At 39.7% G+C, this 13,932-nt stretch overlaps 1 protein-coding gene across 2 annotated transcripts in view; it reads right to left on the minus strand.

Moving 5' to 3' along the window:
• The window catches only part of Ptpn12 (protein tyrosine phosphatase non-receptor type 12), a 61,994-nt gene that overhangs the window by 27,080 nt on the left and 20,982 nt on the right, over window positions 1-13,932 (minus strand). Inside the window, exons 2-5 of one of the 2 annotated variants that reach the window (XM_050139808.1) lie at window positions 11,540-11,648; window positions 4,908-4,984; window positions 4,359-4,454; window positions 1,721-1,759 (exon numbers count right to left, since the gene is read on the minus strand). In XM_050139808.1, the coding sequence (XP_049995765.1) occupies window positions 1,721-1,759; window positions 4,359-4,454; window positions 4,908-4,984; window positions 11,540-11,648 (321 nt within the window). The remainder of the gene's footprint in view (window positions 1-1,720; window positions 1,760-4,358; window positions 4,455-4,907; window positions 4,985-11,539; window positions 11,649-13,932) is intronic. The other variant, XM_050139809.1, reaches the window with a different exon arrangement.

A 13,932-nucleotide genomic window follows, 5' to 3' on the forward strand; every position in this document is an offset into this window, starting at 1 on the left:
TACTTAGAAAAACCGTATCTCAAAAACAGTAACAAAATAAAAACAAAAAACAACAAAAAAAAAACACCCCAAAAAACACTAGATGAAAAAATTTAAATTTCCAACTATAATCAAATAATAGTAAAGAATATTAGCATTTACATAGCAAATTTGGTTAGTCTTCAATATTTAGATTCTGCTATTTTTGTTTATCTTCTGTCCAACATTTCTTAACACTAGTAAAGTTATTCTCAAGGAATAAAAGAAATTAGATAAAATATGGCTTCTCCATAATTTATGACATGTACTTCGCTTATAAGGCACATCTCAAAAATTTTAATAGCCATTTTTTAGAACTTAAAAATTACCTTTACTAATGAATCACCCAACATAAACAACTTCAAATAAAGACACTACACAACTGACTTTAAATCTGATTTGGGTTTTACTTAAGCAGTATTCTCTGTACACGTATTAACATCTCAGGACTGACGCTGCAGAACACCCCACGAAATGGAGCACCACTCACACACATCAGCTAAGGTCAAAGTCATGGGAAGCTCAGGGACCAGAGTGTTTGCTAGCATGTGTGAGGTTCTGGGTTCAATCTCAGAGTATCAGAGAAGAAACCAAGCAGAGATTTCCTTTTCTGAACTCTGAAAACAGTACAAACAAAAGCTGGGTGAGGTGGGCACACCTTTAGTCCCAGCACTCAGGAGGCAGAGGCAGGAGATCACCGAGTGTGAAGCCAGCCTGCTCTACGAAGGGAGTTCTAGGGCTTTATATATAGTTTTATAAAGTATATAGCTAGGGTTATAGAGAGAAACCCTGTCTTGAAAAACCAAAAACCTCAAAAAATCCAGAAACAAAAATAAAAAACCCACCAACCAACAAAAAACAAAACAGAGAGAGGAACAAAGGGAGAAAGAACAGAGCAACAACAGGTGGTGGTGGGGCTGGGAGGCAGTCCACACAAACGGCAGAGTCAGAGTGAGAGCCTCTGTAATCCCAGCACAGTGGGGAGGAGGCAGAATTCCACGGAAATGAGGCCCACGTTTAGAGAGACACTATCTCAAACCACAGGAGAGGGAGGGAACAGGGACGACAATACAGTCTGCATGCCGACCTCTGGTTTTCCACACATACATGTTTTATTGTACCTGCACACACATACATGTATGTATGCACATGCATGCAGGTACACATACACAGAGAGACTGGTTTCTGCAGAGACTAATCAGAATATTCATGCTATTTTTAATTCTTAAATTTGAAACAAGGTCTTATATAAATTTGACTGGCCTCAAACTCATGTACACCAATCTGGTCTCAAATTTGTGGCAGGCTTCTTGCCTCTGCCTCTCAAGTTTTGCATTACAGGTGTATGAGATACCACATGCAGCTTTAAGCTTTAATCATCGGAATTACTTTAATATGCTTATTTGTTCAATTTTATAAATATTTCAAAAGCTACTTTCTAGACAATAAAATATATTGGACTTAAAGTACCATGAAACATTTGAAAACTATAAGGAATAATACACATTTTTAGTGTATTATAAAATGTATTTCTGAAATAAAGAAAGACGTGTGTGGTTTAGAGATCATTTTGATCCATGTATCATGTATAACAGCAGAGCACACAAGTGTGTACCCTTTAACTACTTGAGATCAGATTAATGTGAAGTCGTAAGTCAGGATCTTCTGTCCTCAAAATACAATGTGTTAAGTGTATACATACCCTTCCCATCTCAAATTCCCGACAGGCCATGACGATGATCTAAAAAGGAGTTGGGGGAGGAGATAAAGAATACATCAGTTAAAAATATATACTTGTTCTATATTAAAAAGTAGCTTTTTATACTGGGCAGTGGTGGTGCACTGCCTTTAATCCCAGCAGATTGGGAGGCAGAGGCAGGCGGATCTCTGTGAGTTCAAGGCTGCCTGGTCTACAAAGTTAGTTCCAGGATAGGCACCAAAGTTACAGAGAAACCCTATCATGAAAAACCAAAAAAGAAAGAGCTTTAAGGTTAAAAGTATAGTATAGGGGATGAGAATTACTCAGTTAAGAGAACCAGCTGCCCATCCAGAGGACCTGGTTTCAGTTCCCACAGCCCACATCTGTAACTCCCGTTCCAGATGGTCCAATGCCCCTTTAAGACTCTGCAGGCACTGCACACATATAACACAGACATACATGTAGGAAAACACATAAAAATAAAATCTCAAGTACAGGACAAAGACACTATCTTCTAAACAAGAACTACCTACACAGCCAGAAATAAGTGATGTCATTTAAAATGATTTATTTCGTTTGGATTATGCTGGGAATCTGACGTACTTATTTCTTACTTTTGAGTTACACAAAAGGACTGTTGGGGTATTATTTACCTAACAGTATTACTCTTCACCAAATATTAAAGTACAGTTAAACGTAACCTTCTAAAGGTTGAACATAACAAAATTATCAGTCTCATAAAGTTATGCTATCTGATGCCTCATTTTATATAGCACTAAGATATGAAAGTTTGAAGATTCTATAGTAAAGTTGTACACTATAACCATCAACCTTTTACTGTAACTATCACTGTGCTCTATCCCTGTATTCTTACCTGTAAATGTACTTCAGTGCCTCCATCAGTATACTCTCCTCTAGATACCTCAGCATGTGCATTACCTAGATCTCCGTATGTTCAATACAACATTTCCCTTGAAAATACCTAACCATGAAATCCTCCCAATTCTGAGAAGAGCATACCTCTATGAAATCCAAACCCCTATCCAGACACTAGGAGATTTATTCCTGCTTTAATCTCATCTGAAAGTGAGACTGACAGCAGACACAACTGCTGCCATCCCAGCCCCTTTTAGTGTCTCTCAAAGGCCAATACAGTGGAGGATTAGACTCATCACTGAGACAGGGACGGGTTTCCACACCCACACACAAATGTCGACTCCACTGATGGCGCACAGTCCAGCAGACGGCGCTCCGCGGCCTCGCTCTCTGTAGTATCTAACAACCCCGCACCTCCTCGCTCTCTGTAGTATCTAACAACCCCGCACCTCCTCGCTCTCCGCAGTCTAACAACCCCGCACCTCCTCGCTCTCCGCAGTCTAACAACCCCGCACCTCCTCGCTCTCCGCAGTCTAACAACCCCGCACCTCCTCGCTCTCACGCACAAGTGCACACTATTTCCCTTTATCTCAAACAGGCAAAGGAACTAAAATGTCAATAGTTTAGATATACTTCCAAATGAATGAGCGGGGCTTGGGTGGGGAGAGAGGCTCCTTAAATTCTTTTATACTTCTCTTAATGATTTATAGTTAATATACTTACATCTACTTCTAGAAAAAGGTTAAATGACATAGCTGTCGTGGATGGAGGAGAGGATGAGAAGTGATGGCTGTTAGGGAAGGAGAAACAGGGGCTTTTCTTCTTTTTATTGTTTTAATTAATTCCTTTTAATTTCATGCATATGGACTGGTCTTTTGCTCGCATGTAGGTCTGTGTACTACATGCATACCTAGTGCCCACGGGTGTCCCAGGAACTGGAGCTACAGGTGGTTGTGAGGTAACAAGTGGGTCCTGGGAATCAGAACTAGGCCCTGGGAAAGAGCAGGCAGTGTCCTGAACTCCTGAGTCATCTCTCCAGGTTCAAGTCAGTTTCTTTACGGTCTTTGGTAGGCTCACCAGGTCTCAGGGGAGGACTCCATACATGTATTTATGAGAAGCACTAACTGGACAAGACACTGGAAGGGTGACGCATGGGGATCTCCAACAAGAGCTGGAGAGGGAGGAAAGGGGGAATATGATGGGGATGCAGTAAATGTACGTATGAACTTCTCAGACTAAAAAATATATTGTTTTTAAAACAACGTGCCTATATTATCAATCATTTTGGTTTATGCAAACATTACTTTTTTTTTAAAGATTTTATTTATTATGTATATAATACAGTGTGCCGACTCCATGTATAACTGCATGCCAGAAGAGGGCACCAGATCTCATTGTACATGGTTGTGAGCCACCATGTGGTTGCTGGGAATTGAACTCAGGACCTCTGGAAGAAGAGTCCTTAACCTCTGAGCCATCTCTCCAGCCCAAGTATTACTATTTTTTAAAATGACTTTAGAGTTATTTAGTAGCTACATCATCAGTCACTGACTTAGGACAAGATAAATTACAGGCATACTTTTTCTTAAAATATTTGAACTACTTTGTGAGAATTTAATGAGCCATATTCAAAATTTGTTTTTGTCTTTTTCAGAAATATCGTTATATTTAAGCCACTATACCTAAAAAGTTGTTTTACTTTTTACTCGGTAAGACACCTAGTATTTCTACATATCATAGATCTCAGAAGTGACAAGTCACTTACCACAACATTGTACTCCCAGATCATCCTCCAGAAGTCTATGACCGTATTCGCTAAAGGCCCCTGGGTCGCCACATATGCTTTTGGCCCATAGACGCCCTGAAAGGGTGAAAGGTAAACTTCAATTCACTGAAGCGTCAAGTTACTTTAGTAATGCTTTCTTCTAAAGCCACCATTCACCACAGTGCATAGTCTTGGTCATGGTGGCGCACGCCTTTAATCCTAGCACTCAGAGGCATGCAGATCTCTCTTATTCTTATTCTATTTATTTTCTTGTTAGTACATATTAGTACATAGTACACCTTCAAAAAACTGTATGTAGAAAGGTATTAAGTGTAGCAAGGAGCTGGGCGATGGTGGCGCACGCCTTTAATCCCAGCACTCGGGAGGCAGAGGCTGGCGGATCTCTGTGAGTTCGAGACCAGCCTGGTCTACAAGAGCTGGTTCCGGGACAGGCTCCAAAGCCACAGAGAAACCCTGTCTCAAACAAACAAAAAACAAACAAACAAAAAAAAGTGTAGCAAAGAAAAGTCCCCTCATTTTAATACGCACCTTAATAAAATTTGCATTGATGTAGTCTGAATCTTGAGACGGAGTCTTCAAGGTCAGCTTAACTCGGCTGTGATCAACTACAAGAGAAAAGACTTCTGTAACTTAGGTCACAATGCAGCTCACAGGCACGGACCGACTTCCACCCACCAAGTGCTGGGATCACAAACGTGCCACCACACCGCATCTACTCTAAACACGCAATGTCAAGTTCAGGGGCCAGGATGGTAATTGTAACATTATTTTAACAAAAAGTAAACTCTGAGAAAAGCAAAAAAATTATAACTATATTAAAGCTGCAATCAAAATTATCTCTAGAACTTTAAAAATGTAAAACATTAGACCTTGACCAAATTATCTAGGGATGAAGCCTCAGTGTTTTTGTTTTTTTTTTTAATTTAAATTTTGTCTTTAAACCCAGCACTTCACAAGTAAAGGCAGGTGGATATGGGTTTCCAGGCAACATGGTCTATAAGTCCCATCACGTACAAGGCTCACAGAGACTCTGTCTTAAAAGACAGAACAAAATAAACTTTATGTGTATGGTGTTTTGGCTGCACGTATGTCTTCGTGTCAGGTGTGGGCAGTGCCCACAGAAGCAGGAGGACAGCTTCTGATCCCAAGGAAGTGGAGTTACAGAAGGCTGTGGTGTGAGCTGCCATGTGGGTGCTGGGGAACTGGACTCAGTCTTTTGGAAGAGCAGCCAGTGCTTTTAATGGCTGAGCCATCTCCCCAGTGAAACCTCAAAACCTTTTAATGACCAGCACTCCTTTGCCAAGGTTCTTACCAAGAAATCTACCTTTCCATATATCACGAGAAATTTTGAAAATTATGACTAATGAATTAAAATACTGCAGTATGACAGGACTGGACAAAAAAAATCAGACAATAATATGGAAAAACGCAATCTTTCTTTTACCTTCCAATATCATAACTCATATTATTTTCATTTGCATTAACTAAGCTATGTAAATTCTATGTGTATATATATATCTATATCTATATATATTATGTATTCATGTGTGCATGATCTATCTATATCTCTATTTACAGAGAGTGTGTGTATGTGTGTGGTAACAGCCCTTGCCGTCCCGGAACTCCAGCTGTAGACCAGACGGCTTTGAACTCCCAGAGACCCACTGCCTCGGCCTCCCGGTGCTAGGATTTAAGGTGTGCGTCACCACGCCCAGCTACTACTATTCATTTACTCTTATAGGAGAGGGGCAGGGGATCCTGATGGATGTGTGAGCCACATGGAGGTTATCAGACTTGGTAGAAAGTACCTTAACTCATGGAGCTGTACTGTCAGATTTTGTACTGATTAAAAAAAAAATAGGCAGGGTATAATGGCTCATGCTTTTAATCCCAGCATTTATGGAAGCAGACGCAGAAGGATTTCTGTGAGTTTGAGGTCAGCCTGGTCTACATAACAAGTTTGAGGTCAGCCAAGGCTACATAAGGATCTTATTTCAAAACAACAACAAAAACCCAAAACTTCATTAACTCAAAAAATGACAATAAACATTTAGAAGTGACTTTAGATTTAAACAAAGATTGCAAAAATAGCATAAAGTCACAGCTACTTGCTCCTGAGCTTCCTCTAATAGTAACACTGCTTTGGAGGGTGGAAATATTGAATCAAGATCTTGCTATATATAGTACAGAATGGCTTTGAACTCATGATTCTTTGTACTCAGCCTCCCAAGTGCTGGGACTACAGGACTATCCCCCACGACTGGCTTAATACTAATATATAACTACCGCATAATTCCCAAGACCAGAAAATTCAGTTATCAAACAAGTAACAATTTTAAACTATATTTCTGAGTTTTTCATTTTTCAAGATTATGTATTGACTTATTGTCTCTTTCAATTTTGAGTTTCCCTAATTTTTAGCTGTGACTGGGAGGGAGGTATGTATTTTTGAGAATGATCCCACAGGACTGAGGGCTGGAGAGGTGGCTCAGTAGGCAAAGCAGTTGTGCTCTCTTCAGAGATCAGTGATTCCCAAGGCCTGAATCAAATGGCTCACAACCACCTGTGACTCCAGCTCCAGGACCTAACGGACTCTGGCCTTCCTCTGGAAGCTGCATACATGTGAGGTACATAAACTCACACAGGCACAAATGTGTGTACACGCTCACACATAAATACCACAGAATTAACATGGTTGAGGGCAAGGTGAGTCACGAGGTACACACATTTTACTACTTGCAAACTAAAGGAGCCTATTCACCTGGTTGATAAGGTCTGCCTAGCACCGCCTACAGATTAGAAAAGAACAACACACAAGCTGTAACCATGACTATCACATTACAGCTTCCTAATCCATAGACAATGAATATGAAAACCAATTAATTTACAAAAGATAAACTGGAGATGGCAATAGCTATGAATATACTTCCTACTGAAATATTACAAAGACAACTGTCATGAATGACTTATTTCTGATGTTTTGGGGTGGGATCTTTACTTGGGGAATTTGTAGTTAGAGGAGAAAGAAAGATGTACTAGACTCTGAAAACCATTCGTCGCTAACACGGTTTCCGTTCTTGCTAGTGCTCTGCCATCTATTTCACTCATATTACTTGGTCTCCTCTTTTTTAATCTGACTTTGGAAAGATGTTTCTTTTGATACATGAAAGAATGACCATATAAGGTTTCTTAATAAAGGGTCCCAATCAATAACTGTTATTGATATGGCATATAGCAACTGGTTCCGAAATGACAGTTAAGATCATCAGCCTACATGTAGGCTGTCTACGTGCAGGCTGGGGATTACTTTCTCACTCTCAGAACTGTTCTAAGATGAAAAAGGAGGTCAGGCACACACAAAGTGGAATAAAGAATCTCCTATTTACCATCAGAACAGGTGGAATATCCCCAACTCACCAACCCCAAAAGCTCTATTTTAGCCCTTACAAACAAGAAAACATGGGTAATAACCTCTTAGTCTAAGAGAACATTGAAAATTTTCAATTCTGGAACTAGTCTCCAGTGTCCAGGAAATATTACGCACTCTTGGCTGGACTTCGTGGCCCATACCTGTAATCCCTGGACTTAGGAAGCTAAGGCTTGGGCCAACCTGGACCACCCAGTGTTAAGACTTTTATCTTAAAACCAAGCAACAACAACAAAAGGAATTCTTAACACAGCGAGATTAAAATAAAATTCTCCTTAAATAATTTGAAGACTTTTCACCAAAGAAGATATGCAAAGAATTGGCTAACAGCACACGAAAAGCCACAAATTAGAAATATAACAAGAATCACTAGAAAAACTGGAATAAAAAAGTCTGCGCCCAGGAAAATATATAGTGGATAAAGCATTTGAGTGTGGTGTCCCACCTATAATCCCAGCCTCAGAAGGCAGAGACCGCGACTGAGGAAAACTTCCAACCGCAGGTCTTCGTAGGCCCATATGAATAGGCGTACACAATCATGCAATCACACCTGTAACTCGAGCTGCGCAGGAGGCTGAGGCAGGCTTAGAACTTGAAGGTCGAATACAAACTAACACAGTCTCAACAATCAAAAACCCAACTCTTCCGCGAGCCGGTGGGAATGTGGGAAACTGGTTCTTACGTGCCACGGTTGGGAATGCAAAATACTGACTTTGACTAGTTTATCTCAGTTTCTTACAAAGTTAAACGTAAGGTAGGTGTTGTGTGGTACATGCCAGTAACCCCAGCATTACAAGGCTAAGGCAGGAAGATGAAGAATTCAGAGGCCAGCCTGGGCCAGGGCTACACAGCAACTTGCTGCCTCGTAAAACAAAAACAAACAGACAAAAAAATGTTAAATATAAGCTTCTGTAGGTCTACAATTATATCCCTACATAGGCACCTAGGAACAATAAAATTGTATTTACACAAAAACCTTTTCTGAAATATTTTTAGTGACATTATTTACAATATACATCAAATGCAGAGTGGACAAGCAATATATAATATAGTTACAGAATTAAATATTTTTCAATAGTAAAAAGACATAACCACTAGTACTATTATAACACAAACATAACTAAAAGTGTGTCAAGTTAGTGAAGTTAGGTACAACAGATCACATATTATATGATGTTTATGTCAAACTTCTAGAAAAACAAAATCTAGACTCAGAAAGCACACTGACAATTGCCTGGGGCTAAAGAATACAGAACTTTTGGAAGTAATGAAATGTCCTAAAACTGGATTGGGCTGGTTTACTTATGATATAAATTTATTTTAAAAATTAATTACATACTTTGTTTCTGCAACAACGGACATGTTAAACATTCAAAGAAAATTGAGAAATTATTTTCTGACAAATGTACATGACAAATACAAACAGGCAGAAACTGACTAGAAGGTAGAAGAGGTCCTCCTGCCCTGACTACTGCTGAGGCTGGCACTCTAAGGAAGGTTCTCAACCCCAGCTTAGACAAGGCTCAGTTGTGTGCTGTGCGCTGAAGGCTGTGCAGCAGGGCCCCAGAGTCTGCCCCTAGAGGCAGGCAGCAGTATGACAACCAGAACGCTTCCCATCAACCACCCTTTCTGAATGTCAAGGCTCTGGATACAAACTATCTTTCATCGTATGAGCACTGCAATAAGCGACTTAACTCTTCCAGACTCAGTTTCCCAGCTGCAAATGGGATTACAAGAGGGAAAATCTATTTATCACAGAAACGAGCAACTGATTCACCAGCATATCACTAACCTCCCCCCTTCCCCATATCCAGCTCTCTCAGGGCCTTGCCCTGCCAGCATTACCCTACAGAGCTCGTGTCTACTTGTCTTCACTGTCTGACACCTGGCTAGAGCATGAAGTTCAAAAGCAGGGACTACTGCATGTTTGTTTTCTGCATCATCAGCACACAGATTCCGATCACAACTCTATAAAATGCACGTGAAAACTGAAACCTGGAGCCAGTTAAGATTTATTTCTCTAGACTACAGAGAAATCAGTGGGCAGTACTGAAAGGTCACATGATTATGCTGAAAGTATCCGGAAATCCACGTCAACTCCTATTCTATATTAGTAATAGTATATTAATGCTATGGCCTGACTGCATCCCCTAAGCTCATTTGCTGAAACCTACTTCCCAGTGCAGTGATATGTGTGTGTGTGGGGGGGGGGGGCGTGTTCCGATGAGCACAGTGACTGTCTTGATCTACACGAGGGCTCAGCGAGTGTGCGCCCTCACTTCACACCAGTGCTCCTGGGGCCCTCAGCTGGACTTCTCTCAATGTACTTCTGCTGACACGTCACCAAGTCTGTGCACTTTCGTTAGGACAGCCTCAACAGATCAAAGACACTGGCAAGGAAGGCGGAGCATATTTAGGCAAAAGCCTTGAGAGGATACTGTGCTAGATTAGTAGAAAATGTCTGACCTACTTAACACTCCAAACAGGCCTTAGAAGGATTATCACTGTAGCTCCAATTTACAAAGGGAACGCCAGTCCCGGGTCTTATAGCTACAAAACCTGCAGACTGGCAGTTCATCACCTGTCTGTGCCGGTCCCTGTCAATATCACTAACACACAATCCACAGATGAGAAGAATGCAGCAGAGTTACACTAAGTACAGGATTAAACGCAGGCAAAGAAAGCAGTGAGGAGGGTTGGAGAGGTGGCTCTGGCAGTGAAGTACTTGCTGGGCAAGCATGAGGACCTGAACTCAATCCCAACACACAAAAGCCAGACGTGGGTGGTACTTGTACCGCCAGCTCCAGAAAGGTGCACAGGTAGATCCCTAGGCTTGCTGGCTGGGTAATCTAGCCGAACTGGAAAGCCCTGGCCTCAGACACCAAATCTCAAACAAAGAAAGCAGAAGTGGCTCCTAAACCACTAAACCGGAGCTGACTTCTGATCCGATCCGTCCCCATACAAAACAGATAGGCATGCACACAAGAAATCAGTGAGGAACAGAGGGAGATAAGAAAAGGAGGAAATGATCTGAAAGACGGTTATCATGAAGGAAGAAAATTTCAGAATAGACCGGCCAATGGCACACACACTTACTAGGAAAGAAAATCACTGAAAAAGACCACTGGCTCTAGTGAGGCTACTCCCTTAGGTCACTGGAACACCAGGGTATTTCAGAGAGAAGTTCTCTTAACGACACTTAAGGAAATGACACTACGGGATGTAGATAGTTCAAGACAGCTGCAGGCAAACGCTGTGGCATCTTTAAGAAAAAGCAGGTCCAAGGCAAAATTTTTCTTTATAAAATGTGGACTCTTAGTTAAGCATGTGTTTAAAGGAACTTATCTAGAAAACAGTATTATCTTAGCATGTAATCATAATGAGAATATCATGTTTTCAACTTTAAATATGCTTAGATACCTAGACTGCTGAGGACAGCAGACACAGGTTTCTGAGGTGTTTTGTGGCCCACTTTTTCATCCACAGTTAATCAATTAAGGTTCTTCTCCGATTAACAAATCAGTGTTTTAGCATTTTAAGAAACTATCCCAATTGTCTACATCACTTAAAAACAACAAACCCTGCCACAAGAAGGGCTTCCAAGAAGCAGTTAGGGATTAATGTAGTGTTCCTTGGAGGGACTGACACTACTCCTCAGCTGCTCAGTTCAGAGCTGGGGTCACAAGAGCTACACAGCATTCTATGTACTCTAACAAGGGCAGTTCAAACTTACATGGCAGTATGTCCTTATATCTGTTCTTTTTAACATTCTCTTCTTTTTCTCCAGTGGCTGTGGGGTAAATCTTTTCTGTTCTATATTTGGTAGACAATCTTCTTAATCGCTTAAAATACAAGAAAATAAAATTCAAGTTTAGAGAAACATTGGTATTTTCAAAATGTTAAAGATTTACAAATGAATTCTGTTGACCCAATTCCTCAGAACTAATTCTCCTATTCTTCTAAGCTGTTAATTTCCCTGTCTCTTAAAAATTAACCCTAAGAATAATTTCTTTTTAGAGTAAGTGCAATTATAAGATTGTTTATTCCAAATGAACAGCAAAGGGAACTAGAAGTAATTTTACTCGAAGATATCACTAAGCTGAGATTGTCTTGGACAGATTTCTCTTCTCAGGAGCCCAGTCGATGAACCAGGCTCTTTCCGAGGCATACGCTAACAATCACTTGTAAAACACTGCACACAAAGTTCCTTCATACTGGGTTGGCAATGCTCAACAAAGACTAATTCTGCTTCTTCACTGCCTCACAGAAGTGGCTTGTGGGTGATGACAAATTCTTACCACATATGGCAGCAGGGATGTTCTTTGGGCTGGAATATTTCTGTTTGTCAGTAATACACTTCCTGCTTTCAGAAGTTGGCATTGTGAATTGTTTAGATTCTACGCAACTACACTTCTAAAAATTAATTTCAAAGGAGATTATTTCCTTGATGGATTAAAGACATATTGAAAGTACTTTGATTTTAGGACTCAAATTATTAAATACAAGTGAAATGAAAAAAATCTAGTAGCAACTGAATTTTTTCACCAGTTTATTTCTGTAACCCATGATGCTGAAACTCAAGCAATTAAAAATTTTCATGACTGTCTTTAAAGAAAAAAAATCACAGAATTTTAACACAAGAATCTTGTCATTGTTATGGTATTACTTTAAATAATTTTACACACGGGCACTTACATAGGAAATGGTTATTTTTGTTTTACTCAGAAAAAAAAAAGACTAAATTTTAGAGACAGAACACAGGAAAACACATTTTTTTTTCTTTTAAGAAAAATCATGCTATATACTGGCACAAAGCCTAAGTAAAATTTCACAGGTCTATAGTGACTTAAAAAAAAATCTCAAAATATATAGATGTATAAACAACCCAGTTTTCCATATGCCTGCAAAGCCAGCACTCATGGGAACAGGTCACTGGGCTACACTAGAGCCAGACTTCAGTATGATGTGTGTCCAAACACGGTATAATTACAGTTACAAATCCACCTATGTTACATTTCTACACATGTGCCTCAAGATAAAACTGGCGCAATATGGAATAATGTATGCACAAAGCTCTTTATTGCAGCATGTTCATAATAGCAAAGTTCACAAACAATAAAAAACTGCCTATTAATCTGTTTCATACAATCAAGTATGATATGACTAAAAAGCAAGTAAGAAAGCTCAGTCTTGAACACAGGAATATGGCATTAAATGTAAAAAGAAAACCCAAGACTGTTCCACGATTGGCATTAAAGGATTCAAACCGCGTCTGCTTGTACACACGCACAAAGCATCTCCAAGAATCGAGCAGCACAGGCTACAGTGGGACAGGAAACGAGAGCTGAGGAATGGACAGGAAGGAGAGCTGTGTCTTTTCACACTTCCCTGCTGTATGAACATACTGCCTACCCAGAAAATTAAATGCAAAAGTAAAGCAATAGGAAAAGGCAAAAAGACTGCTCACAGATTTCATTATTCCCTGTTAATAATATCTTGCATATCCATCTTCTCTGCTCAAAGATCTGACATCAGAAAAGATGTATTTTAAGATATTTATAGTATCTTAATATAAAGGTTTTTGTGAAAATTAAACTTAAAGGATGTCGGTTTAAACAGTCAAAGAAGCGTCGGCAGAAAAGAAAAGTACTTTACATCACTATTATGAACCAAGAGTTAACTACAAAGGAAGGCAAGGGCCAGGCTGGACTACGAGCTGCTGTCACCCTCCTAGAGCACCTACTACCCACGCCAAGCATTTCCTGTGTGACAACTACTGAGAGATCTTTACAGCGTTCTTATGTGAAAGCTGGTAATTAGTACAGAAGGTCTTCGAATCATAAACAAATATTCAAGTTTGAATTTTTATTTACCTAATAGTCTTAAAGCCTGACATATCATGGAATGCTTTATATGCTCCACTTTAAAATGAAGAATATTTTATGAAAATAAAATAAAAAATCTAGAGTGTACATAAATGGTATATCCAGTGAGATCTGATCATTGCATATTTTATATGTGTGTATGTGTATGGACACAGATTATATACATATGCATTAAAATATTTAATAACATAATATTTAAAACTTATTTTAATACATGTTATATATAAAATCAGTGTTCAGA

Source organism: Alexandromys fortis, unplaced genomic scaffold, assembly GCF_014885135.2.
Source record: "Alexandromys fortis isolate MF-2015 unplaced genomic scaffold, M_Fortis_MF-2015_v1.1 scaffold_38, whole genome shotgun sequence".
Lineage (NCBI taxonomy): Eukaryota > Metazoa > Chordata > Mammalia > Rodentia > Cricetidae > Alexandromys > Alexandromys fortis.